Source organism: Cyphomyrmex costatus, unplaced genomic scaffold (assembly GCF_001594065.2).
Source record: "Cyphomyrmex costatus isolate MS0001 unplaced genomic scaffold, Ccosl1.0 scaffold685, whole genome shotgun sequence".
Classification (NCBI taxonomy): Eukaryota; Metazoa; Arthropoda; class Insecta; order Hymenoptera; family Formicidae; genus Cyphomyrmex; species Cyphomyrmex costatus.
Window position 1 is genome coordinate 1313340 of NW_017280250.1, and position 27696 is coordinate 1341035.

At 33.2% G+C, this 27696-nt stretch overlaps 1 protein-coding gene across 2 annotated transcripts; it reads right to left on the reverse strand.

Moving 5' to 3' along the window:
• Window positions 1-310: 310 nt before the first annotated feature.
• Window positions 311-27445, reverse strand: E(bx) (nucleosome-remodeling factor subunit NURF301 E(bx)). 2 transcript variants are annotated; one of them, XM_018547803.1, is made up of 24 exons: window positions 26259-27445; window positions 25296-25578; window positions 24853-25061; window positions 24369-24725; window positions 23053-24213; window positions 22588-22778; window positions 20985-22446; window positions 20704-20839; window positions 19571-19890; window positions 19304-19441; window positions 19115-19222; window positions 18772-18968; window positions 18295-18534; window positions 17765-17978; window positions 17312-17620; window positions 15412-15603; window positions 14099-14302; window positions 13411-13747; window positions 4236-4440; window positions 3381-3640; window positions 2909-3076; window positions 1549-1744; window positions 1040-1124; window positions 311-875 (listed from the first exon to the last, which is right to left on the reverse strand). In XM_018547803.1, exons 1-24 carry the CDS (start codon window positions 27331-27333, stop codon window positions 673-675), a joined length of 8250 nt encoding a protein of 2749 aa, XP_018403305.1. In that variant the 5' UTR covers window positions 27334-27445; the 3' UTR covers window positions 311-672. The 2 variants fall into 2 exon arrangements, with proteins under 2 accessions (XP_018403305.1, XP_018403304.1); XM_018547802.1 differs by having other exon boundaries at window positions 14099-14332.
• Window positions 27446-27696: the final 251 nt, after the last annotated feature.

Here is a 27696-nt window from a genome sequence, read left to right on the forward strand (position 1 = left end):
ACACTTATCTGAAGCACTTTCTTAGAAGATAGTTGTATATTTAAAGTGTTATAGGAAGTATAAAGAGAATTTGAAAAGTGACTAAGATTATGATTGACATCATAAATTGTAAAAAAGAGATAAATTAGACAGTTACAGTGAGCGTGTTCAGAAAAAAAAAAAACAGCCCTTATGGTCTGTCTTTATTTTTCAACATGTCAAAAAAGAAAAGAATAAAAAGGACTTCTGATAATAACAGAAAAATTATGTTACATAATTATATATTTTAATAATGCAATTGTTAAAAAAAAATGATAGTAGTATGGTTTACTTTCTCTTTTTTACATAAACGGTTAAATCTATGTATATTCTCGTAGATAAAAATCAACTGCGAGCGATAAGTTCTGGTCTAAAATTCACACTTCATACAGCACGATTGGAACTGAAAACTCGTAAAACTGCAGTGAGGAAGTGGAAGGGAAAAGGAAAATGTTCACACAACTATAATAAATAGCGGAGACCGGTGCCTTCTCTACTTTTTACTTAAAGTCTATTCCGAGAGTTGGTTTTTTTTTACGTGTACTGTACTGGCACAAGTGTTTCCATTCTCTGTATTCTGTAAAACACACACTGCACTATTCACTTAGATTCAGGTCGATTCCACATACAGCTCCATCGACCTTTTTGATTGAATTACTTTCCTTCCGAGAATTTCTCCCTGAGACTTTTAATCTTGTGGACGAAGTACGTCTCCAGAGATTCGGCGCATTTGAAAAATGGTGATTCCTTCGGGTTATAATATCGACAATTATCAAATATCTTTGTCATGTCACCAATGAACTCGCTTAGTTTCTTGTAAGACCGATCATTTATCCTCAGTTCAATAGTTTGCAAGTCTAAAATAAAAAATAAATACATTAGATTATATACATACATATAAATTTTATATATATATATATATATATAAACTATTGTCATCTCAAAGAAAATGTGTTTTCGTACCAAAATGATTTAGGTAAAAAAATTAATAGGTTACTAAAGTGATAGTCATGATACTTACCCATTGGTTCTTTTATCACTTTGTAATAATCTGGCGCTTCATTAGGGTCTACTGGTTCCATAAACGGCCATGCACTTTTATGAGCCTAAAAAAAATAAATTGTATATTTTAATTATATATTTTGTGTGTCTAAATGTTAATCCTCTTTTGAATAAGATTTTTAACTTGGGCCAAACAATTTTATTATTTTAATATATCCAATACAAAATACTACATTTAATTTCTTCTCTTATTTATTTTATTTTGATGAATAATAAAAAAAAGCAATCATAACTAATAAAGAAACTTATTTTTAATAATAATTTTTAGTATCTATGTGGCTATATAATTATACCATAATTATTTTAAAATCTTTATTATATTAGATATATATCTTTTAATAGAATTAAAACAATTAATTTATAGAAATCACATATTAATAATATTCTACTAATAAAAATAAATAACATATCAATAATATCCTGATAAATCAAAAATATAATAAAAAAATAAATAAATAATACACATACCTGTATTTGTTTAATTAATTTCTTCAACAGATCAAGATCTTTTGCGTTAAGGTTCTTCATATTAGCGAAGTTGACCGAAGAATTACGCTGGCAATTTGGACAAACGTATTCGTCAATGTTGTCGGCTTCTGATTGAAGAATACCGACACATCGACCGTGGAACCAATCTTGGCATTTGTCACAACATATGTAAAATCTTAAAAAAAAAAAGATAGGCTCGTTATTTTAAATGTCTTAACTATACTGGGTGTAACAGTAACCCCCCCCCCATACTGGGTTAATTTTCTTAAAACATATACATTTTCTTGAAATGTTTTAAACAAAACTTGCAAGGTTCTAAGTGACGTATTTCATGGTATGTATGACCTTGAATAGCGTTGTCACGTAAAGACCACTTTGAAATTTTTTAATGGAAACTATCATTCTTTTATTACATATTCTTGTAGTCGACATTAAGAACTTTTTTAAACAAATTATTTTTCATTAAAAACTTTTCTCGTCCAAAGTGTCAGATTAACTCTTGAATATTGTTCATAGTCAGATCTTAACAACATATGTTAAAGCTACTGAAGATTGTTTCTCTTACTTTTATTTTTAATATAAAATAAGTTTTTAGTGTAAATATAACGATGACAAGAACAATCTTCAATGGCCTTGATCTTGACATATATTATCAAAATCCTAACGATAAACAATATTTATAAGATTTTAGTAATCAGTCAAATATACAATATTATGCTAATGCTGATGGTATTGTAACTTTGAAGTTTTATAACTTGAAAATTTTTTAATAAAAATTAACCTTGTATAAAAATTGATAGTAGCCATTAAAAAATTTTAGAGTAAACTTTACGCTACGTTGACAATGCTATTCAAGATCATACTCACTAACATGAAATGCGCCACTTAAAACCCTATAACTTTGTTTAAAACATTTTTCAAAAGATGCATAACTTTTAAGAAATTAGCCTGAAAACACTCTGTTACATCCTGTATAATAAAAAATACATATAATTAAAAATATAAAATTAAAAATAAATTATATATTATATAATTTACATTAGCATGATATATATATATATATATACATATATTAACTATACTAAAAATACTTAGGCACATGCATAAATAAATATACATATATCTACATAATAAATTTCTCTAATTACATAAAATAAAAAGAAACGTTATTCCTTTCTAAGTATATTATCTTAATTGTTAAATAAATTATATAATCATTGTGATCTTTCAGAATCACAGGCGGTTCCACTAAGGTCAAGCATCATAGTTACTTTCCTCTTTTTTTTATACTAGATATTTTTATTAACATAATTTTTTTATCAACGCGTAATGCACTTACTGAGATTCGTCGTAAGGCTGTTTACATAGGCAATACAATTCTTGTGTATCTCTCGCATGTCTGCATTCTGTACAAACAAATTCTGACAGAGACTTGCTCATCTCTTCCGTTATACCCACGCAGTCACCGTGGAACCAATTATTGCATAAATCACATCCCACGTAAAATCTTTAAAGAAAGAGAATTATTTATAAAATTTTATCAATATATATCGTATAATTGATATTAAAATCTTAAATCTCTTTTTGAATTTGAATATAACGGAATTAACTAAAGACACTTTAGTGATACAATGATTCCCTACTTTATAAGTTGACTATGAGACTTAGGAATGTTGCATAAATAAAATCAAGATTTCGTAACATGTGCTTTCTGATTAAAATAAAATTATACAATTTTAAAACATAAAAACATAAGAACAAATATACATTGATAAAAATTCAATCAAGTTTATATAATCTTATGTTCTTACTTGGTCTCGTCATATGGAGTTCTGCATAAACAGTACAGTTTCTCTTTCTTGATGCGAGTTGTGGTCGAACCACCAGGAGGCGTTGTAGTGTTACTTTGGTTCTTATGTTTTTTCGGTCTGCTACTACCACTTCGATTGGACGGGCTAACTTGTTGAGCCACTTGAGCATTTGCTTTTCGCTTCGCACTGCCAACTTTTACTTCATCCTGCTTGTGTCTCTCTGCTTTCGTTCTTGTAGCGAGTTCCGCCGACAGGTCTTTCTGCAAGGATTTTTATTAGGGTCTTACGAAAATCTTGACAATTATAATCCTTAAGAATTAATTCAAATATAATAAATATGTATATACATATTTATTATAAAATGCTATTTCTTTTTTTATTCTTTTTATATTTAAAAATAAACTCTTGATACAAAATAATTTAGAAATGAATCTTTTCTTATTTTTAAACTATTTAGTGTTCATATTATCAAGTGAATCTATATAGCAAACATTTCGATATTGCATAATTCCGATTTGCAACATCTTACAAAAAAATCATGTTTCGTTAAAAAATGTTGCAAAATAAAGTTACAAATTTCATTAAGCAATGCGAATCACAAATAAACTAACAAATATATGATTTACAATAAATTGAATAAGTACTGCAATTCATGAGACAAAATATGATTGATTTAAAATTTAATTTGATAATGTATGAAATTGTGTATCATCTCTCTCTCTCTCTCTCTCTCTCTCTCTCTCTCTCTCTCTCTCTCTCTCTCTCTCTCTCTCACATCATTACACATTGCATAAAGTTGTAACTTAAAATATGACTTATTTATTACTTGCTACTAATAATTATAATTATCATTACCTGTATATCAATTTGAAGCTCTTTTTCAAGTAAAGCTCTCTTTTTAAGAATGTCTTTTTTAAGAAGTTCCTTATGCCGGAACAATAAAACTTGCATTCGAGAAAATACTTGCTGTTTTCTTCGCTGCTCTTGACTGTCTTTTAATTTTGCGGATCGGTTTTTAGGTGACGACTCGTTATCTAATGCTTCCGATAATTTCGGCATTCTAGAAGTAATTTTAATATAATTACATAAAAATTAAAAAAATACATGACACTAAAACTGCTTTCATTAAAAACTGTTTTCCTTTTAAGGGAACAATCGACAAACGTATCATTCTGTTATTTTTTGAATATCAAGAAAGACGGAACAACATTTGTGTCCTGAAAGAAAAGCAGTTTAAGGCCAGTATTCGTAATGAGTTATTATCTTATAGTCTTATATTCAAAAGTCTTAAGTTCAGTCTTGAGATGTTACAGACCTGTCAGAGGACCGCATTAGTGTCTTAAGACATTACTTAAGACGGTCTTGAAATAAGAACAGACTATGAATATCAGCCTAAGTGCCGCATAAAATAAGATAAAATTATTGCAATAGAAAAAAGCTTATATTAGGTGTATACCTATGAAATGCGAATTTTTTAAAGAAAAAACACATGTTCATCTTTCCCATCGCGTGCAAACGCTTGCTAACACTTTTTTGAGTCACATTTAATATTTTCGCCAATTGTGATTGAGTTTGAGTGGAATCTTTGTCTAACAATGCTTGTAACACTGCATCTTCAAATTTTTTTGGTGGTTTTTCCTTAGCCTTGTCTTTCACATCAAAATCACCAGTTTTGAATCGATTGAACCAACGTTTACAAGTGACTTGACATGGTGCATGTTCGTCGTAAGCTTCTACAAGTATTCGATAAGTTTGAGCAGCAGTTTTCTTCAAAATGAAGTAATGAATCAAAATCTCCCGCAAATGGTCTCTTTTTGCTACAAAATTCGACATTTTTAAAGCAGAAAAAGACTATGATATTTACACTCTCACAATTTTCCACATGTTTGTAGGTTAGGAATAACTTAACAAAATACTATATAATGTCAAATCACGCGTAAAAACGTATGTATGGCGCCACTTGTTAGGAAAATCTGCATTTCATAGGTATACACCTAATATTAATTTATAATAAATACTTATAATACAAATTGTTTATTAATTATTACATTTGTTATAAATGTTTTTTATTTACACTGTATATATGATACATAGTTTATTTTAAGTTTTCACTTTAATTAAAAGATAATACAATTGTTCGCCGTTATTCCAATAATAAAAAATTTGATTATCTATTGTTCTAAACAATCCATTTACATATAATTTATTACACATAATTTATTACACATAATTTATCACACAATTTTTTCGAAAAATAAAGTCAGTTTTCTTTAAATGAGTGAAAATTAAACGATGGAAACATAGTTTTAAAAATATTACAAATTATTAAAAATATAACATGTTTCGATATTTTCACTGGCAAAAAGTTGAATGCAAAAGAAATAAATTATGAATATCTTTGACAAGATATTTCGTGTAGTAGGTTACATGAAATCACATATACGTTAAAATTTGAAGAAACAGTAGGATTTTTTTTGTAAATGAATACCTATTCTCTATAACTCTTAACGACAGTTCAATATCGTTAAGTTTATATTTCCATCGTTCAATTCTCACTCATTTTTCGTAAAAAACTAATGTAATTTTTAAAAAAAATTGTATTGATCGATTTAAAATTTTTTTGGCTCAAATTACTCGTGGTGATGCCGCCTTTCAGGACATATAACGTTCGAATCAAAATTTTTTATATTTTAGTAGTTATGCACCCCCGAAAAATGGACATTGGTGGCTCGGGATAAGAGACTTGTAGTGTCTACTATTAATCTTTTAAACTAACTTTTAAATTAACTAGTAGTTTTTTGAACATAATAAATAGATTTTGTACATAATAAATATACGTAGAGATGGACTTGGAACAAAAAATAATCAAATTTTTTATCATTGGAACAACTTCGAATAAGTCAATGTAGCTTTCTTCAATATAATGATTATTGAATATAACCGATTACCGATACTGGCCGTGTTCCAATATATATACTGTTAGTATTAAAATTTTACAATGTATGTTATAGATTTTTGTACTACAATATCAATGTATACCAAACACGACCAATACCGGTAATTGATATCGTTACATTAAAGTTGCGTTAATAATACACAGTGCGTTCATAAAGTTCCGAGGCTACACTAAAAAAAATACTAAAGTACTGGAAAAAACTATTTTAATTATTTAATTTTTATAACATATATCTCTCCTCTCTCTACACAGTAGATCGTTCATGCAAAATTTGGAACGCCCTCTCGAAGTGCTCCGAAGGAATGTTGAGAATTGTCGTTACATTCTTCTGAATCGACTCCACGTCCTCAAAACGCTCAGCTTTCAAGGCCGCTTTTAGCTTGGAGAAAAGCATGAAGTCTGCCGGGGCCAGATCAGGCGAGTACGGAGGGTACTCGATGATTGTAACACTTCTTTTTGCCAAAAATTGCTTAACAATGAGCGAAGAATGTGTTGGCGCATAGTCATGCAACAAAAACACTCTCCGTACTCCCACATTTTCCTCCGTACTCGCTGAACGCGATTGAATAAACACTGTAATACCTTCTTGTAAAAGACTCCAGTAACTGTTTGGCCAGGAGGCACAAATTTGTGGTGGATAACCCCTCGAGAGTCAAAAAATGCGATCAACATGGTTTTCACTATGGATTTGATAGCACGCACTTTTACTGGTCGTCCCTCTTCGCGATTCCTCCATTCGGCTATTTAGCGTTTTGTGGATGGTGGATCGTATTGGAAACATCAAAATTCATCGCCCGTAACGATGTTTTGTAAAAATTCAGGATTCATATTAGCGCACTCCACAACATTTTGCGCAGCTGCAACACGTTGCTCCTTTTGTTCCGGTGTTAAAAAACGAATTGCGAAACGAATTTTGCACACACCTTTCGCTTTCGTAAAACGTCATGTACAATATTGTGTACACTACCTATACTAATACCAATTTGTTCAGCTATCATTTTGATGCTTAGTCGCCGATTTTCGATGATTAACGAGCGCATGTGTTCAACATTTTCCTCCGAAGTGTTCGTTGACGGTCGCCCTCTTCTCGGATCATTCTCAAGCGACTCACGCCCACTTTTAAAATGGGAAAACTATTCAAACACCTTGCTACGACTCAAACATTCATCACCATATGCGGTTTGCATAATTTGAAATGTTTCTGAAGCAGTTTTTCCACATTTAAAATAAAATTTGATAAAAGCTCTTTGTGTTCCATTCTGTTAGTATATGTGAAAAATGGAATTATGAAGTAACAAGATGGAGATGTGTATGTATCGATTGTGGTGTTCGATTGTCGAGAGATGTTCATCTTTCCGTTTATTCGAGATCGTGTCCGTCTCCTCCTTAACAACTACATTTGTTTTCCCCTTGATAATAAACGGTTGTGTACTCGAAGTTGTGTCCGATTAATTAGGTATAGAATATATTATAGACCCAACAGGTTATAGGCCCAGGAAAATGCTCTTTTAAAGTATATAGTAGTCCTGCAAGTTATAAAGTTGGAGAATATAAAAAGAATAAATAATAACGACAACGAAATCGAACTTGACTTTCAAGATCTCAAATTGCCTGTGAAAAACGGAAACCATAATGGCGACGGGAAACATCGTTCAAATAGAGAAGCTGGAGGGTCGAGAAAACTTCGCTAGTTGAAAATTTGCTATGCAAGCATTTTATCATCAGATATTCACGTTCAGGAAATAAAAACGAAAATATATAGTATTTTGAGAGATTACATTTTGAGGTTAGGTTGATGATTTTGCTTTACAAGCTTTATGCGATTATTTGTTCTTAAAATAAGTTTTTTAAATGACATTCTTTATATACATATATTGTTACAGATGCGAGTTTACAGCTGTACGACGACAAAGGGCAGTTGGAGTTCTGATAGATTGAAATCTGCCCTCGTAGCAGTTTCTGAAGAAATGCATATCAGGAAAAGTGCCAAAATGTTTGGAATCTCAGAAAGTACATTGCGAAGAAGAATGAAAGTAAATAATGTATCTAAAGCAGTGCTGGGCAGAAGGTGCTACTTTTCTGTCGAACAAGAAAGACATGCGCAAAGCGCATTTTAAAGATGTGTAATATTTTTTACGGAGTCACAGCTGAACAATGTAGAAAAATGGTATTCGAACTGGCAGAAAATAACGATCTTAAATATCTTAAATACTTAATAACGATTCCAATAAATGTGGTTCTATTAAAACCTTATATAGATTTAATTTGGACCATATAATGATCCATACTAAGTTATTAATTCAACTTATTAAAACTTGTTAAGGCCATATTAAAATATATTATTCATGTACCATTTATAAAGGAGACTGAAGAGGACTTATGTAAAAGTTGAAACGTTTCTCATTTTTAATTATGGAATATTTTAATAAAAATTGTCATCATTTAATTTGTTGGCTTGTTTTAATACCGTAATTTTAATATCATTATTTTTGTTGTTTTTAAAATATATTAATTTAACTTATTTAAAACTTATTAAGATTTAATTAAATTATATAAATTGTTCTTTAATAAGATTTAATAAGAACTTATTAAACTTAAATAAGTTGTTAATATAAACTATATTAAAAATATATACAAATATGCATTTATTTATAAGGTTATATAAAGACTTTATAAATTCTTTAAATGAATTTTGATGAAATCTTTATAAAGAACTTATAAGACTTTTATTTAGAATATATTAACTTTTTTTTCGCGGGTTACAGTTTTTGTACGAATAATTACATACACATGCTTTTAAGATATTTTTTAAGGAGGTGTGTGTTGGTATATGTGAAAAATGGAGTTATGATTATGAAGTAACTAGTAACTGTGCGTCGTCCTTTACTTATCACCTTTTGTATTCCCCGGATAATAAATGTTTGTGTGCTCGAAGTTGTGTCCGCTTTATTATAAAATATATTATAGACCCAACACATTCTTTACACAGTGACAACAAATCAGAAACACGAAAACATCGGTCGTTCAAGCTGATAATCGCGCGTGAACGCGCAAACTACGTAAATAATACTCTATAGAGCAGATTTTAAACTAAAAATTTCCACATTTGTGTGATCGAGAGATAGTACTTGTAAGTGTTTTAAAAATTCAGTCCTGCAACTTTTTGAACGCACTGTGTATAACGACATTGAATTGTCGTTAAGAATTACAGAGAATAATGATACCATTTTACAAAATCTCACTAAATTTGTTCTTTTTAGCTAAAGTTTTTGCACGATTTAGTTTTTCTTTTTTTTTTTCTTTCTTTAACGTAAAGAGAACAGGCTGGAAGATGAATCATGCAAGAAGTTCAGCTAAAAAGAACAAGCTTAATATTCCTCCAAATTTTGACATATGTAGGTATAATAAAAATAATAACAATTAAAAATAGATTTAAAATTTACAATACAAACAAAAATAAATAAAAATAGAGCTAATGAGAAACTAACAGCGGTTAAATCGGCGCAAATAAATTATGACAGAAATAAATACTCAGATAAAATGTGTAAATACAATTTGTAAAATATACCTACATATGATTGATGTTAATTTTCCACTAGGTTCATGGAGGGTTAAATACAGAAGAATATATGGCAAACATTTAACAAAGTATAAGAAAAGATGAACAATATTTTAACAAGGTAAATATATCAGTTAATGGACAGTTAGTGAATGTGACTCAATTATTGGACAAGATGACAAAAATTTTTAATATTAAGCTCTTAAGTATAAGAAAAGATGAACAATATTTTAACAAGGTAAATATATCAGTTAATGGACAGTTAGTGAATGTGACTCAATTATTGGACAAGATGACAAAAATTTTTAATATTAAGCTCTTAATATTAAAATATGTACGACTTTAAATAAATTCATTGTTTAATAAAATTAATTTATTTAAAGTTGTATACATCACTAAAGTGGCGTCGAGTGGCTCACCGCTCTGTGCGATTGACTCGCGATTTGTAGACCCGAGTTCAATCCCACGTGCGCCCAAACGCGATGATTTTTCGCGTTTAATGAGCCAAAAAATGGCTCCACCTGGTGATCAAAAGATCTATGATCATCAGCGCCGTTCGGATTCGGCGTTAAACTGTAGGTCCTATACATCAGTATACATATCAGTAGATATTTGTCTCTAATATCTGTGACTGAGGTAGGATTCTGTGGACCAATCACCCACAAATCCGAAAAACAATCTGATTCGAGAAACGAATATAGGCCTCGGACAAAAGAGGTCTATAGACGTCCTATGCTCCACATAAGGAGATAAAAGGAGTCGTTATCGTTTATACATCACTAAAAGCTTAATATTTAAAATGTTTAAGAATGTATGAAACCTATTTGAGCACAGGATGTACGGATGTAAAATATACGTATTTTTCAAATAAATGTGGAAACGTTTGCACCCATATATTCTATATTATATTGATATAGCTCAGACTTTATATATTCTTGGATTTATTCATTGAAATAAATTAAATAGATTTTTAATTTCAAATTTTTGTTATTTTGTCTAATAATGAGATTAAGTCCACTAACTGGTACATTTATCTTATGTTTCTTTTTGTTTGAATGTGTTTTCAACACACAATTCGAATTTAACATATTTTTTACAAAGACATGTTATGATGATTTTGATAGCATTTTTAAGTTGCTGCATTTTAAAAATTAAAGCAAAAACGAATCGGCCTTTACAAAGTTAATAGCAAAGCATAATACAATAACACAACTTTGCTTATTTGAAAAGTGGAAAAAAGAAAAAGATAGAGGCTAAAAAGGAAAAAAAGAATTATTACATTTCCATATGGGACATACAAATATGATATTACTCATGTAATAAGAAATTCACAAAATTTTTTTGATCAACTTATCTCCAACTAAAATTACCTCTTATTTTCGCATCTCAAATTAGTATTTTCTAATATACACAGTGCGTTCAAAAAGTTTCAAGACTGAATTTTTAAAACACTTACAAGTGGTGCTATATCTCGATCAAACCTAGAAATTTTTAGTTTAAAGTCTGCTCTATAGTGTATTATTTGCATAACTTGTACATTCACACGCGGTGATCAGTTAAACAACCGTTTTCGTGTCCTGATCTGTTGTTACTGTGTAAAGAATGAAACAAAGAACTGCTACCAAATTTTGTTTTAAATGTGGAAAAACTGCTTCCAGAAACATTTCAAATGATGCAAACCGCATATGGTTAATGAGTGTTTGAGTGGTTTTCACGTTTGAAAAATGGGTGAGTTTCTTGAGGATGATCCGAGAGAAGAGCGTATTTTTTGACTCTTGAGGGGTTATCTACCGCGAATTTGTACTTCCTGACCAATCACTGTAGCCTTTTATAAGGTGTTATAACGTTTGTTTAATTGCTTTCGACGAGTGCGGAGGGAAATGTAGGAGTCCGGACAGCGATTTTTGTTGCATAACAATGCGCCAACATATTCTTCTCATTTATATCAGAAGGTTTGCGGGTTATCGCCGTGTCTTACTTCATTATTGATGCCCACGTTTCGTGAACCATTCACTTCATCAGGGCGAGGGGTGTGCTGATACTGATGAAGTGAACGGCATGGTTCACAAATCGTGGACATCAATAATGAAGAAAAGTAATCTGCAAACGTCTCATTGTTAAGCAGTTTTTGGCAACAAAAAATGTTACGATCATTAAGCACCCTCCGTACTCGCCTGATCTGGCCCCGGCAGATTTCATGCTGTTCCCCAAGCTGAAAGTGGCCTTGAAAGGTGAGCGTTTTAAGGATGTTGAGTCAATTCAGAAGAATGTAGCGACAATATTCCTTCGGAGCATTTCGAGAGAGCGTTTCAGAGTTTGTATGAACGATCTACTTTGTATGTAGAGAGGAGAGGGATGTATGTTGTGAAAATTAAATAATTAAAAGTTTTTTTCAGTATTTTAGTACTGAAGTTATCAAAAGTGTAGTCCCGGAACTTTTTGAACGTACTGTATATACCTCTAATAACACTGTGTGACCACAAAAATTTTCCAAAGAGCGCATGGGTTTGGTTATGTCGGGGGCACGGCCCACTACCATTTCCCCAAGGGATTTGGCAAAGTTAGATCGTACAAAAATGGAGAATCAATTTATAGTTATGAATTTTGAGGAATACAGGTAGCACGATTTGAGGTCAAATATATATGATAACAAATATACGCGCATGTTAATATTTTTTTCATCACACGTGCACGTAATTAAAAGTAAAGTAATTCTCGTACTTTAGAGAAAATCTGACGTGCCAGATTCGCGTAGTTAGCACGCCATATTTCCAATTTTAGTTTTTTCATATTAAAACTGCGGAACTATTTTTTATTTCTAGGTAGAACTGTAGAACTATGAAAAGTGCTACTGGAACTGTTGTAATTTTTTTGATATCGACAGAATGTCGTGCCAGCTTCACAGATCCTACTATGTAATGCTATCTCATGTATTTGCAAAACCAAGTTCGCGCTCGCGCGCATAAGTGTGAGTGTGAGTATGTGTATGTATGTGCGTGTACGTATTTGTGATAATATTTGATATCAAAACCATGAGAATAACGCAACTGGTACTCCTCGAAATTAATAATTTCAAATTTATGCCCCATTCTTCTACGATCTAACTTTACCAAATCTCTTGGGAAAATGATAGTGGGCCGTGTTCCCGACACAATTAAACCCACGCGCCCTTTGGAAAATTTTAAAAGTTGAAATCGGTCACACAGTGTAATCATTAAGAAAAACCATCAAAATTAAACAAGATTAAGTTATGTTATTGCATTATTAATAGCTGCCTGAACATGCGACAATAAAACCTCGTAACAGCACTTGTTCGCTTTGAATGTGAAAATAATGTCTCAATTTCATATTTAAACTATGAAATTGTTAATGGGTTCTATTGAAGAGGCTGCAGTTACCGTTAACCTCATTTGTTGTGTATTTAGCGAGTATAAAAGCAATTTTGTGCGCTATTTCGAAGTTCCACTGTATTTGATCTTATGTGATGGCTGTATTTGATTGTACGTTACGCTTACTTTGGGGTCGTTTCACGATTTTCTTGCTTCATGGCTGGTCTTTTCCTGGGTGTTTCCACCCAGTCTTTGTCATCTTTGTCTTCAATCCCACTGGCTAATGATTGCGCGTTCATCGGTGTTGTCGCTGCTGCTGCTGCTGCTGGAATGTTCGACGATGGTGCCGGCCGTTTGCGCGAAGGCGGACGCGGTGTTGCCGCAGGTGAATTATGAGTTTGATTGCTAGTTACTGAATTTTCTACGCCACCCTTCATTTGTTTTTCCTGATAACGTTGCAGTTGCAATAATTTCTCCTCTATTTCTGGATTCAGATTCTCTTGTTTTAAAGCATTTTTAATTGCTAAAATTAGAAATAAATACACATTTAAAGCACAAGAAAATATTTAAAAAATGTAAAAATAATGTCTCAATTTCACATATTTAATTTCTCGAGAATGTCATATACAAAGTATTTTGATAAAAAACATGCTTTTAAAAAATCTTGTGAAAACGTTCTTAAAAAATTTTATGAAAGCACAACTTATGTTGCATATTAACCGGTTTATTTTAATTGTATTTTTTGATACATCAACATGTCTATGTATGGCTCGTAGCCCTGATTTGAAATATATCGTTATATTTTAATTTTTGAGCCACTTACTAATAATGTTTTTTTTTTATGTTACATATGTTTAATTTTTTGCATACTAACTTTGTTGAATGTAATCTGGAGTCAGTATAAATTTATTCGAAGATGAATCGCTTCCTTCTTTCATAGACTGGGACGATGGTTGTTGTCCATTAGCTATATTCGCTTTTTGCACATCATCCTCAGTTGCGTTTGCCACGCGTCCTACTTGCTGAACGACTACTTTTGGTTTTTCTATTGATTTTGGTGTTGTTGCTTGCGGAGTTTCTGGAATGGTTTCGATAGCACTTTGTGGCTCTAATAAAAGAGATATAAAATAAAAGTTTAAGTACAAGACTCTCAATTTCAAAATAACAATTATGTAATACGAAAGGACTAGTAAGAGTCTGATAAATAGAAATACTTTCTCCAATATTCAAATAAAAGAACTGAGATACTACAAACAAAGAATAAACTTTACTTAAATTAACATTACATGTTTCAGCTGTATGATTCAGCCCTACTCATATGTACAAAAATAAATTAACAATAATCTATCTTATTATCTAATAAACGCAAAATAGATCTAACGGTAAGAGTTATTTTGATGAAAAAAAGATGCAATGGACACATTCTGGACAAGATAAAGTCTTTGTTCATCAAACGATTGAATGACCGATTGAAACAGTGTTTCACCATGTTCTGATGGGAAAGAAAAATATTTTTTTTGTATTTTAGAATAAGGATTTGAAGCAGTTCATAAAGTACGTTTAGCTGTTAAAACTCATCAAATTGTCCATAACATAAAATAGTAAATAAATCATCAAACGGTCAGCATCTTGCAATCTGAGTTAAAGAAGGCGTCACATAATTGCACAAATGTCAATGATTAAAATAACAAATTTAGAGTGAAACACATCTAACTTTCACGGTATGAAATTGTCGATACAATATTGAAATAAGAAATTTAGCGATGTAAAATCAAAGCTTGTTTATGACCGGAATATATGCTACGTGTAATCCTTCTGTGTCTGTCTGGAAGTTAAAACCGTTTTTCTACTTTTTAATATTAAGCATCTCTGATACAATACGTTTTCTGTAACAAAGTTCTTCGTCTAGAATGTGAATATTACACCAATCAAAATCATGTCCCTGTTGCAATCTATGATTAGTTATTATCGATTAATTGCAACGATTGTGATGTCCTATATATATATACGACAGATAGGAAGACAATTGAAAACTCGTATTTCAAAACATCGTAATCATATATGTTGGAATACTTCATCTAAATCGGTGATAACTGATCATAGATTGCAACAGGGGCATGATTTTGATTGGTGTAACATTCACGTTTTAGACGAGGGACATTAAGAAAGAATTAAAAGGATACGTACCACTGGTAGATGATGGGGAAGTTATAGATTGTTGCTGTTTTGGAGTTGACGATACTGGGGTATTTGCAGTTGATGAAGCTTGTGAAGTCGGTAATTGCTGTTGCTGATTATTGTTGGACGATTGGGGTGGTTGAACAGCCAAATAAATTTTTGTCGGTCCTAAAACGCCTTGCTTGCCAGTCGCTGCGTGTGCTGAATCGATTAAAATTTATAATTCGAGAGAGACACAATGTTAACCAGATATTTTATGCAAGAATGATTGTAGCTAATTATTTTACAGACCAACATTTTAAACAAAATTTTATTTATAATGTGATCAGGAAAAAAATAATAAAAAGTAATAAACACAAATATCCTATCATAAAAATTTCATCTATTTTAAGCACTTAACTACACATGACTTATTATGATCATAGATATAAATAATCCGATCAATCAATAATTTTCAGGCAGTAAAGAAACGAGCTGAAAGTTTCAAATAATGTGTTAATATATGTAGAAACTTATCAATAAATTTTATTTTTAATCTTTTAGGCATCGTCTTGCCATAAAAAAATTTACTGCATTTGCTAAAAATTCACAAACAATAAATTTATCGATATATCGATATGTATATATATATATATGCATCCTTGTTTAACATTCAGTGAACAACAAAGATAAAATGGTATCCAAAAGCATTCGGATAGTGTTTTCAAACGCACCCTTGGCGGATAGAATCACTATATTTCAGTGTTCAATGCTACATATATTTCTATCTTCAACTTTTAAGTATAATTAATTTAAGTATTAAATCGCTTGTTATATTATAAAAAAACAACAAAAGTAAGGTGTTAATATTCGGTATAAACAAGCAACAATTTATCAGTTGACAAATTTATTATAAAAAATTCAGAATTAAATACGAAACGTTTCGACGCTTACTGCAGTCCTCTTCAGTCTTAAATACATAAAGATATCGAAAAACATATAACAAATCCAATAATCTATGAGCTATAACTCAGATGTCAAATGTTCTCTCTTAGTCAATTGTAAAATAAAGGAAAGAAAATTGTCAAATAAAGCTGTTTCTGCATCGTGATTCTATGGAATTATTAATAAAATTAAGATTTAATTAGAGGATAAATAAAACCAAACTAAACATGAAGGTATATCTAACTTACGTAAATTTCAGATGCCCAAGTGCAACTTTCTTTTCTTCAATAAAATTATTATATTATTACACCAGAGATACATTGTGTGTAAAAGACAGTTGTCAGAAGAATAAAGGAATTTATGATTTTAGCAATTCGAAATGTCAAACTTATTTATTATTATGAGATATATCAAAACAAAATATTATATGCTTTGTCTAATTTTTTCGTGTCATTTTGGGCATTAATGTCATTCTTCTGTTCTTTAATATAAAGCATTTCTGAAATCAATCTCTTGTTGTAATGAGATTCTACATCCATAATTTAAACATTATTCCAATCAAATGAATGTTTATATTGACTGCAATGTTCAGATATTACAGAATATTTCAATGGATCACCTCTCAAATTGCGCTCATGTTCCTTTGAACATGTTCCTTTGAACATTTGACATCTGAGTTATAGCTCATAGATTATTGGATTTGTTATATGTTTTTCGATATCTTTATGTATTTGAGACTGAAGAGGACTGCAGTAAGCGTCGAAACGTTTCGTATTTAATTCTGAATTTTTTATAATAAATTTGTCAACTGATAAATTGTTGCTTGTTTATACCGAATATTAACACCTTACTTTTGTTGTTTTTTTATAATTAATTTGTATAGAACCCAAATTCAGTCCTAATTTGTCTCGAATTTAATTTTAAAATAAACTTTATAAATTTACACTTGCCCAACATAAAGGTTTAAAGATTCTTACAAACCAACCTTTCAGAAGTTGTTGTTTAACTTGTTGTTGCACCATATTTAATTGCTGCGGCGTGAAATCCGAGCCTGTTAAACCCTGTAGCACAATTCGTGGACCCTCAGCTGTACTGATAACTTGCGCTGTCACACATTTGATTACTGTACCGGGCGGTTGCCCTACCAGTAAAGAAGCCTCAAGACTTCCTGGAATCGGAGTCGTAGCGGAATTCTGAGTTGTCGTTACTGGTGTCGTGGATATTGCAGTAGTCGTCGTCGAGCTCGTAGTTGTGGGTGATTGCGTAACTGTCGAAGTTTGTGTAGTTTGCAAAGCTAAAAGTGTAAATTCATTCTCAATACATAAAATTTTTAGAAGATATAAAAGAGATGTTGTTAAGCGCATTTTTTAAATGCAAGTTCTTTGGTGAGTTTTCAATTTTTTAAAAAGTGTAAATGATTAATTAGAATAATACTAACCTTGTTGTTTATTAGTGGTGACAGTACCTTTCACGATAAATCCACCATTAGGCGAATTCACATGCACAATTTGATTGGATGCATTACGTATCACAACTTGATTACCGATCGTAGTCAAATGAGCCTTGCCTGACGCCAATTGTTGGACCAAATTTGCATTCGTGGCGACCATTATAGAATTACCACTTATCACTTGTCCACCAGAAGATATTACCTACAATATTTTTATTTTATATAAGTATAAATACTATAAAAATTGTGTGTGTGTGTGTGTGTGCGCGTGCGCGCGCGCGCGCGCGTAATTAATTACAGGATTCTAAATTTTTTAAACTATGCAATTTTAGTTTTTCTATACATTTTTCTCAAATAAATCTTTTCAACTTTTTAAAAATAATTTTTAAAAATTAAATAAAACTATTAGATTTAGATAATATTTAGTATTTTGCTGAATTTTCAGCAATTTTTGATAGGACCATATGCATTTAAGAATTATTTCATGACTTAATTAAGTTAACTGAAAGAATCATCACCTGCGCAGTTTGTCCTGTGTTAGTGACTACGATAGCATTCTTCGTTCCTTGAGTTGCTGAGACAGGTGTCAGAGTCATAGTCGCGGATTTTACTCGTTGAACAGCTTGTACACAATAGTTTGACTGAGGCGTTTGTGCTTGTTGCGGTGAGCTCGCTGTTGTTTTTGCATTCGGACTCGTTTTTGCAGACGTACTCTCAGTCGTTGCCACTTTAGTACTAACGGTGGTCACAGTCTTCGCCTAAAATATATCAATTATAATAAATCAAAGTTGTCGCATAAACATTCACTCTTGCTGGTTTGAGCGTGATATATTTTGTTAGTGTTCTATAGAGTGTTCTATAAATAAACTTGTTATTATTATTATTTCCTTTAATTATTTTTTTATTATATCAATTAATTATATATCTTCTTTTTATACATCACTTTTCCACAATCAGGACATTGTTTTCAAAAGATGTGTTTTTGAACAAATTACTTGTGAAGTAGTTGTAGATGTTGTCGAATTCGTTTGAGCGATTGTGGTGCCCACAGTTTGGCTTACATTCACCACGTGTAGCTTCCCATCTGGCATCTGAACCAACTGTTGGCCAGGCAATAAGCCACGTACTTGCAACTTTCCGTCTGGTCCTCTGAGAATTTGCACTTTTTGTGCTACAGGTAAGGGATTAGTGCCTAGAAGAATACGATTAAGAAAACATTTGAGAAAAATCCTTGCAGAAAGAAAATTCGTATATTGCATTTTAATATTTTGAAAACAAGAAAAAGGTTTTCATTATTACTAATATTGCTTTAAATTTAAATAAAACAAATAGACTTACTTGTTGACGTCATCCTGATCACAGATTGCTGGCTTACCCCTGGAGTTGATGGCGTTTTCGGTAAAATACTAGTAGGACCAGATACAACCTTAGTAGTTCCATCAGCAGCTGAAATAAAGCAATAGAGTAGTTCATACAAAGTCAATTTCAAATAATCTTTTTGCTTAAATGTAAGAACAAATGGCTTACATTTCGTCATATAAATTCGCCGTGTACCGATGAATGTCTTGTTTTGTGTAGGAGTCGTTAAAAGAGAAGTCAACTGCGACTTGCTGCTGTTCGGATTTGCCGGAATTGGAACTTTCGTAACTAATTTAACAGTGCCATCTAAAAGTAATGTAATCTCTTTTAATATAATTCCAGTTTATCTTAATTTCAATGAACAAAAACAAATATTGTTTTGTGTATATTCATCTTTCTTCTTATAGATTTACCATATATAATTAGTCAGCTTACCAGGAGAAGAATTGGTTGTAACTTTAACAATGTGGGGGGTAGCAGGCGACGTTGAATTTCCAGATTGATTTTTGACAGACATCTCATGCAAAGCACGCTTTTGTTGATGAGCCGCCCGTTGCATGCGCAATTGCTGTTCCATTTTTTCCTTAATCTCCTCTGGTGTCGCCTTGCCGCTCACAAGCTGATCGCCAGTTAGACCAGTTGTGCCACTGGTGGTGGTAACGGTAGTAACAGTTTTATTTCCACCACTAACGATCACTGACTGCGGTGCTCCTGAGCGACTCCTAGTAATAATCTGCGCATTAGCCTTCTCTAACCTGGAGACAGGACAGACACACCAAGCAGAGGGTTAGTTCCCAATGAAAGAAAGCAAGCGGTTAAAGATTGAAGGTTCAGCAGTTAAGTCCATCACTCACACTAGGACATCAATCTTAGCATGAGTTATAAAGAGTAAACAGGGGGCCTATTCTGTACACGCTTACCGACAACTGTCGGTGTCGTTAAGTAGCGATGGCCAATAAGAATCGCACTTTTCTCCTAGAACAGTCCATATCATTGGTTATCGCTACTTAACGATACCGACAGTTGTCGGTAAGCGTGTACAGAATAGACCCCCAGAGATATGTTTTACACAATATCGCATTTTGTTCGAAAGAAGAGATACAAATACAATATGAATTTTAATTTTCCAAAATTTGTAATCAATTATATAAAATTATTTGTAAAAGAGAAATTTATATATATATAAATAATAAACAGTACATCAATACTGTTTATTTTATATGTACGTTCATACTTGTCACGAATAAGAAACTTTTATAATTCCCAAATTTAATAAAATTTAATAAACTCTTTTAAGTGTAACTTTTATACATTCAGATTATTATATGTCGAAATTATTCCAATAAAAATATTTTGATTTTTATATTAAGAATAGCACAAAAATCATTAACGTTCTTTAGTTAAAACTTGAGTAAGCTCGATGAAAATGATCAGCGGCACAGCAATCGTAAGATGAAAAGAACATTTCAGAGAGAATAAACAACATTAGATATACAAAATAACATGCAATATACAAAATAACATACTTCATTAAAAAACACATTGCATTAATCATTCCTGATTTTTACCTGTCACCGTATTGTTTGATCTCCCATAATTCCAGTTTGTCTTCATCGACCCATTCTTCAGTAACTTGTGGTTTGGTGCTTTGTGGAGATTCGGGACGCTTTCTTTTTCTCAAGCCACTCCTTATAGACGTTACCTCTGCAAAAGTATTGCACATGATGTAAATGACTTTTAAAAAGTTATGTTACTACTTTTTTGTGACATACAACTATAATAAACTATCAATTAAATAATAAGTTTCACATAATTGAGATTTTAATAATAATTATTGTTTTATACGCACCTCTGACTTGCTTTGGAAGTTCGAGCGGTATAACGACTTTCCTACGTAGGTACTGAGCTCTGTCGAGGAACTGCCCGACATGTCGATGTTTCAATATCTCCAGTGACATGATCTCTGTATCGGTGGTAATCTGATTCTTACCGTCGGTGGACAATGGCTTGGCTGCCATGTCATCCCATCTGAGACAAGCCCAAACTATTCTCAGCTGAATCGCAGCAGCGGCTAGCGATTTTAAACCAACTGTTCTATACAACCAGCAAGTCTTGAATAAAGGTCTGGGACAAGGATATGGCCACACTGATAAATTTGCCTTGGCTTGATGATGGAATCCTTGCACAGGAATTTTACCACCGACGCGGGATAATTTCTTCAATTCATGCTGAGGAAGTACTAGTATACTGCGTTGTTTGTTTTTCGTGCAGAAAGTCGAGCAGAGTGGATACTTGACTGGTGTACGTTTTTTCTTACGATCGGCCGTCGTATTCACCACTTTCTTCAAGTATAGCTTACCCTCTGTTGATGTTGCCGTGTATATTCGCTCGGTTCCGTCAGTATGCAATTCTTTGACAAACGTACTTCGCTGCACTGTCCTTCCTCTACGGTTCACAATCATCACTGTCTTTGCACCATTCTTATTTGTCGTTGTAGTCGTAGTTTCCGAAGAGACGGTCGTCGAATTACGATTAACAGCGGAATGCTCCTGCGTTACATTGTCCGTATTTTTTACTGTCTGCTGAGTTGTTGTAATCGTTGTGGTGGTAGTAACAACATTACTTGTTGTAACGATAGTTACGTTAGAATTATCCGTATGCTCATTTTCGAGTTTGAGCTTCTTTGGAGAAGAAACATCATCCTTTGTGTTTGTCGTCACTGTTTCATCATTACAATTGGTTGTCACCATAGATTCCAAATCCCGTTTCATAGTATTTTTTGACTCATCTTCTGTTTTCGCAGAAGTCACTGTAGCCTGTGGCGAGGATAATGAAGAGGACTGATTGTTATTCAGAGCGTTTGCCTTGCGCAGTAGAACAATCAGGTCGCGCTTCAGTCGCGTCTTTCGCATGCACAAAGGCGAATAACAGGTATCGATGGAATTCGGAGTGATAATTTGCACGGCATTATTTTTGGTGATATTCATATTGCAATAGCGCGAATAACAACCGTTGTTCTTGCAGAGTTTTAAAGCAGCCGAATATTGCAAACGAACTTGCTGGATACGCTTGGTAATCGTCGTCAACATTTCTTTCGAGGACGGAGAGACAGTTATTGCTGCTGTTTTATTCGTTTGTTGCTGTTGCTTACTGGCTGGCGTCGACGAAAGATCTTGCAGAGGACCGTCTCCGCCAGCACCAACGGTACCATCTGTATCATTATTTTCTTCGTGATTTTCCATATCAACCTCCAAGGAATCGCCATCTCCGCCTTTCTGATTTGGTGTTTGATTTGCTTCTTTTACCTTTGCCTAGAAAAATATCGAATTTGAAAAAACAGTAAAAGTATTTTAAAATAATATAGAATTTTTTTTAACATTAACATTTTTTTAAATAATATAGATTGTATTCAGATTTGTAAATTATATATATTATTTTATAAAGCTACTTACAGATTGTGATAATTTTCTTTCTTCCAAAAACTTTAAATGTGTTCTGCGTGCCAAAAAATCATCGATTTTCGTCTTTTTCGCAACTTTCGGATAATACAATCTTCCAGAAGTGGTTAGTGCCTTGTTAATGTTAATCTCTTCAAATTCAGTAATTGGAGTAAAAACTTTTTCAATTTTCATGCCAGTTAAAACTGAAAAGAGATTTTCTGTCTAAAGTGTTTCTTACCAATAAAATGCAAGTTTATTTTAAAAACAGTATTTAAATTGTACTATGTTAAAGTATATTAATAAATATTCTTAGCCCTTCAATTATTCTATTTTGTTTTATTCTCTCTCTCTCTCTCTCTCTCTCTCTCTCTCTCTCTCTCTCTCTCTCTCTCAGAACCTTATTACTACTTATTATATTAATTAAATTGTTGAAAAATATATTTATTGTATTAAATTCAAATTAAACTTGCTACATACTTGACAAATTCTTTGTTTCTTGCTTGACCGATTGGGATTCTAGTTTCACTAATGGAGAAGCATCAACACCGTTCGTCTTGCTGTCAGTCGTAGGCTCCTTTTTTATATTTTCCATGTCACATTCCTGTTTTATTGTACCATTTTCTACTCCTTCCTCTTTGATTTCTTGTTTCACAATACCATTCTCTATTTTACTCGGACAATATTCTTTGATAAGAAATTCATAAGTAGATGGGTCAACTGCAAGTATTTTCAGGACATTCTGATCCTTGATCTGTACCATAATTTTTTGTGGACCGGCTCGTAAGCCCATCTTTGTCATATCCGAGACTCGGTGACGGCGTCTGGATGACACCCAGAGCCAGCCACCCTGACCATGCACCCGATACTCCTCACCCTTCTGCTTCCATACCTGATGCTTCAGGCCGAGTGTGTACTTGACGAAATTAAAGAGCCGATTACGCTCCTCTTCATCTTCTTTCTCTTTCTTTTCCTTTTTGTCCTGGCGCTTTTTCTCCTCGCGTTCGAGAGCAGTCACCCGTTGCAGTTTCACATGACCGAGTTGATCATGCCACACGCTCGCAAATACGACAGATTTAATGCATGCTTGTAGGACAATAAGAGTGCGCGCGAAGTCTCGTGGATTCACGCATGATCCCACTGCCGTAGTCCATGGTTTGCGTAGTAATGGCCAATTGATGTGCATAAACGACGCCTGAATATTGCTTTCAAGTTGTAAGATCGTTTGACGTAAGGTACTGACTAACAGAGCACGAGTACCCGTCAGACTGCCCACCCATTTAAATTCTGATGCTTGTGTAAGCGAGAACTTGTGCGATAAGTGACGTTTCTTGTCGCGTTCCTCGTTTCTCTGAGTCTTATTTAGTGCGATAGGATTGGTGCTGTACTGATTGACGTACGACTTAAAGTTATTGTCCATGCCCAATTTGAATAAGTGTGTACCAGATGCGATTTGATGTGCTTTTTGACGCGTTACCCTGGTGTTCCCGTCGCTTTCAGAATCTTTTAAACTCTTGTCTAGCTTCTCTTGCTCTTCCTTCGACAATGGTGCCATGCTTCGTCTTTTTATATCGTCCATATTAAAGGTTCGCGGTTGCAACGAACCAGTCTTCGATCTTGTCACGATAGTATGTTTTTTGCCTGAAAGAAAATATTATTGTAAACATGTACGAAAAAATGAATTGTTTTATACAAAAGCCTAATCTATTCTCCATAAAGTTTTTTAAATATGGAAAAACCGATTTTTTTATCAATAAATTTCACAAAAATATTACAAATTATATTACAAAACTTACCGTCTTTTCCTACTTTTTCCTCTCCTTCTAACGTATCTTCATCAACGTCTTCAGACGATGATGTAGAGGTGCTTGTTTTAATAGTTTTGTCCGTATTTGTCATATTTGATACTTCGGCGTCGACCTCAACAGTTTCGCCGACCACCTCAGGTACTTGTACAGCTGGAGTCGACTCATCACCGGAAATTTTTGTTTCACTCTGTTCCGTTATTACAGCAGTACGTTCATCTAGAGCATCTGTATTCTCGTGCATCTTCCGTATCATTTCCTCTGCCTCTTGCCTCTGCTTTTCCTTTCTCTCTTCCTCCTCTTTCTCTTGTTTCTCTTGTCGTTCTTTTTGTATCTTTTGTATAAGATCTACAAAAAATATTTCAATAGGTAATTATTTTTAAAAATATTGTTTAATATATACAAACTTGGATACATTCAATGTTAATCAAAAGAAATTAAAAAAATGATGTTAATTAAGAAAGATCGATCTTACTGTTTTCTGTTTCTAGATATGATTTTTTGTTTCCTTTAAATTGATTAGTAATAGTCTCTGTAAGCTCCATTTGACGGACTATTTCCTCTTTGTAATCTGATAATTCACGATAAAGTGCTACTTCCAGTTCATTTTGATCTAATGCAAGCATTAGTTCCTCTAATTGCAAAAGTGTACTATAATACCACACCTCACCATCTTCGCTTTCACTAGAAAAAACATCACAATACAAATTTAAATTATTGAAGCATGTCTTTAGCTTATCTTCTGTATTCAAATTTATAATTTATCATTGAAAATGTAATCTCGTAATATTCTACAAATATTTCTTTTACAAGATACAAAGAAATATAATTTAAAATATTTTAAGTATAAATACAAAAAATAATTGAAATTTTACAAAATCTTAATTAGACATGCAGGTACATTAAAATGTGTCTTACACAAAAACTCTTCTTGCAAGAAACCAATATTTTCTGCCATGTCTGTCGAATCCTAAATGCTCTTGTCTACATAACGATCCATTCTTTTCAACATCGGGTATACAATCCGCAACACCGATCACTTTATGAGCTTTACATGTACTACATTGCCAATCCTCAGTAGGAACATCGACCAAAGGTGGTTCTACACATTCTAAATGAAAAACAGCCGGACAAGTCTCACAACACAACAGATCTCCTAGTCGATGGCATACTCTGCAGTGATCATCATAATGCATAGTTCCTGGAAAAATGCACAGATCTTGTCTAGTCCATATTCTCTCTCTCTCTCGATATATCTTAAGCATTTTTTGTCATTACAACATTTTACAAAAATGAAGAAAGAATTAATTTAAATTTAAAATCAATTAAAAAACTTTAAAATATCAATAATTTTGCAAACAAAAAATAAATTTTAAATCATAAATTATGTTATAAAGTATAAAATCACACAAAAATAGTTTTAAATAAATATAAAATAAGAAAGGCTATGAGCCAAAATAGTATTTTTGTAACATATATTCTTAAAATATGTAATTCTAAATAATTTATCTAAAACAAACTTATAAAATTTTTTGGAAATCGTGTAATTTAAGAATCAGACTAAGCCAAAAACAAACTTAATTTTTATAAAATATAGAAATTTGTTCATAAATGATAATTTATCAATTGTAGAAGTATTCAAATAATGTCAAGCTTAATAAATTATATCTTGATAGATACATAAAGCATCAAGTTTGTTTAGCTTCATATCCATTTTGATTATAAGTATCTGTTATTATACAAATAACTGATGTATCAGCAGGGACACAGTAAATTTTTTCCTTGCTGACACTTTGGATATAACCATGCATTCTAAAGATGTACATACAAAAAGCTACAGAATATAATTGTTGTGCATATGTAAAACATATTTTATTATACCTTCATGCAATAGGTCCTCTCTCACAGGATTTGTTATTAAGAATTGATCTGTTAAAAATTGTAAGACCTTGATTCTATCCTCGATGGCAGTAAAAGGATATTCAGTAGTGATTAATGTCTGTAAAATATTCTGATCAAAACCCTTATCGCTCTCCACATATGAACGTAGCACCTCTGGCCAAGTCATGGAGTCCACAAAATACAAGCTAACGTTCACCGAATCTTTTTGGTCTAGTGGACCAAAATGCGTCTGCTGCGAGTCTTCCTCTCGCAATAGTGCCTTGATTAGCATAATGTGAATCTCCGCCAATAAGTTAGTTTGATCTTCGCACATAAGAGCAGCGCAAAAATCTTCGAATCTAAAGGAGGATAGACGTACCAGGGAACGAAAATGCCTGAGTACTTCGTAGATGGAGAGCGACGGCATAACCAGTTCTTTAGGGACCAACAGATCATCTGAAGACTTGGGTAACACTAATGGTGGTAATTCTCTGTTCTGCAGCCACAGCGGCTCTGGACTAGGTGGCCGTTGTTGAGCAAGCAAAGTTTTTCTGGGTGTGCCACTAGTAGTACTATAACTGGATAGTGAAAAATCACTATCACTCGAGGGATCAGGTTCCTCTATGCTCTCAGAAGTGTCCACATCACTCGGCAATGGATCTTCCTCTGGTTCGCTCTTCTCGCTAGACTCATCGCCAAAATCAGATCCATAATGGTATTCAGAGTCATGATAGTCCACGTTGGGATTGTAACCGCGACGCTGATAAGCACCACCTGTGGATCCAGCGTGGCCACCCTTGCGGGAGTGTCGATCACGACCACTACGTGACTTACGCTGATTTCTCGTGTTGCGCTTGCTGCTTTCTTCGCTCTCAACCGACGGTGAGGTCGGACGCGACGCCGTTGGAGTGCTTGGCTGGGAGCCCGGGGTCTCAGCACCGCCACTAAGCACACCGGCTGTCCTGTTCTGTAGATACTTGGGCTTTTTCATCAGGTGATATTGGAACTTCTTCGGACGTTCCATTACCACAGACTTGGGCGGGCGTCCCCGCCTCTTTGAGCCTCTTCCAGTCATTATTGTCGTGCGTCGCCGTGGTATTTTCGATGAGCGTCGTCGTTCTCGCCGGCACTGGTGCCGTGAACCTCGCTTTCGGAACACGATTCCACGCGGGGGGGGGATTGTCGCTGGAGCCTACCTGTCTGTGTTCTGCAACTTCCCTCCTACCGCACACCTCGCTCGCCGCCTCAATACGTCTCTCTCACCTCACCTCTCCTCTCCTCTCCTGATCTTACCTCCTCACTCAGCACGTGGCGCGCGTGCCCGCATGCTTGTAAACAAACACAAGTGACATCGCCGCGGAAAGGAGCTGGTTCCATCCATGATGCCTGATGCACTCTGATCTTTGCGCCATTTCTCACGGCCGACGGTCGGTTCTGC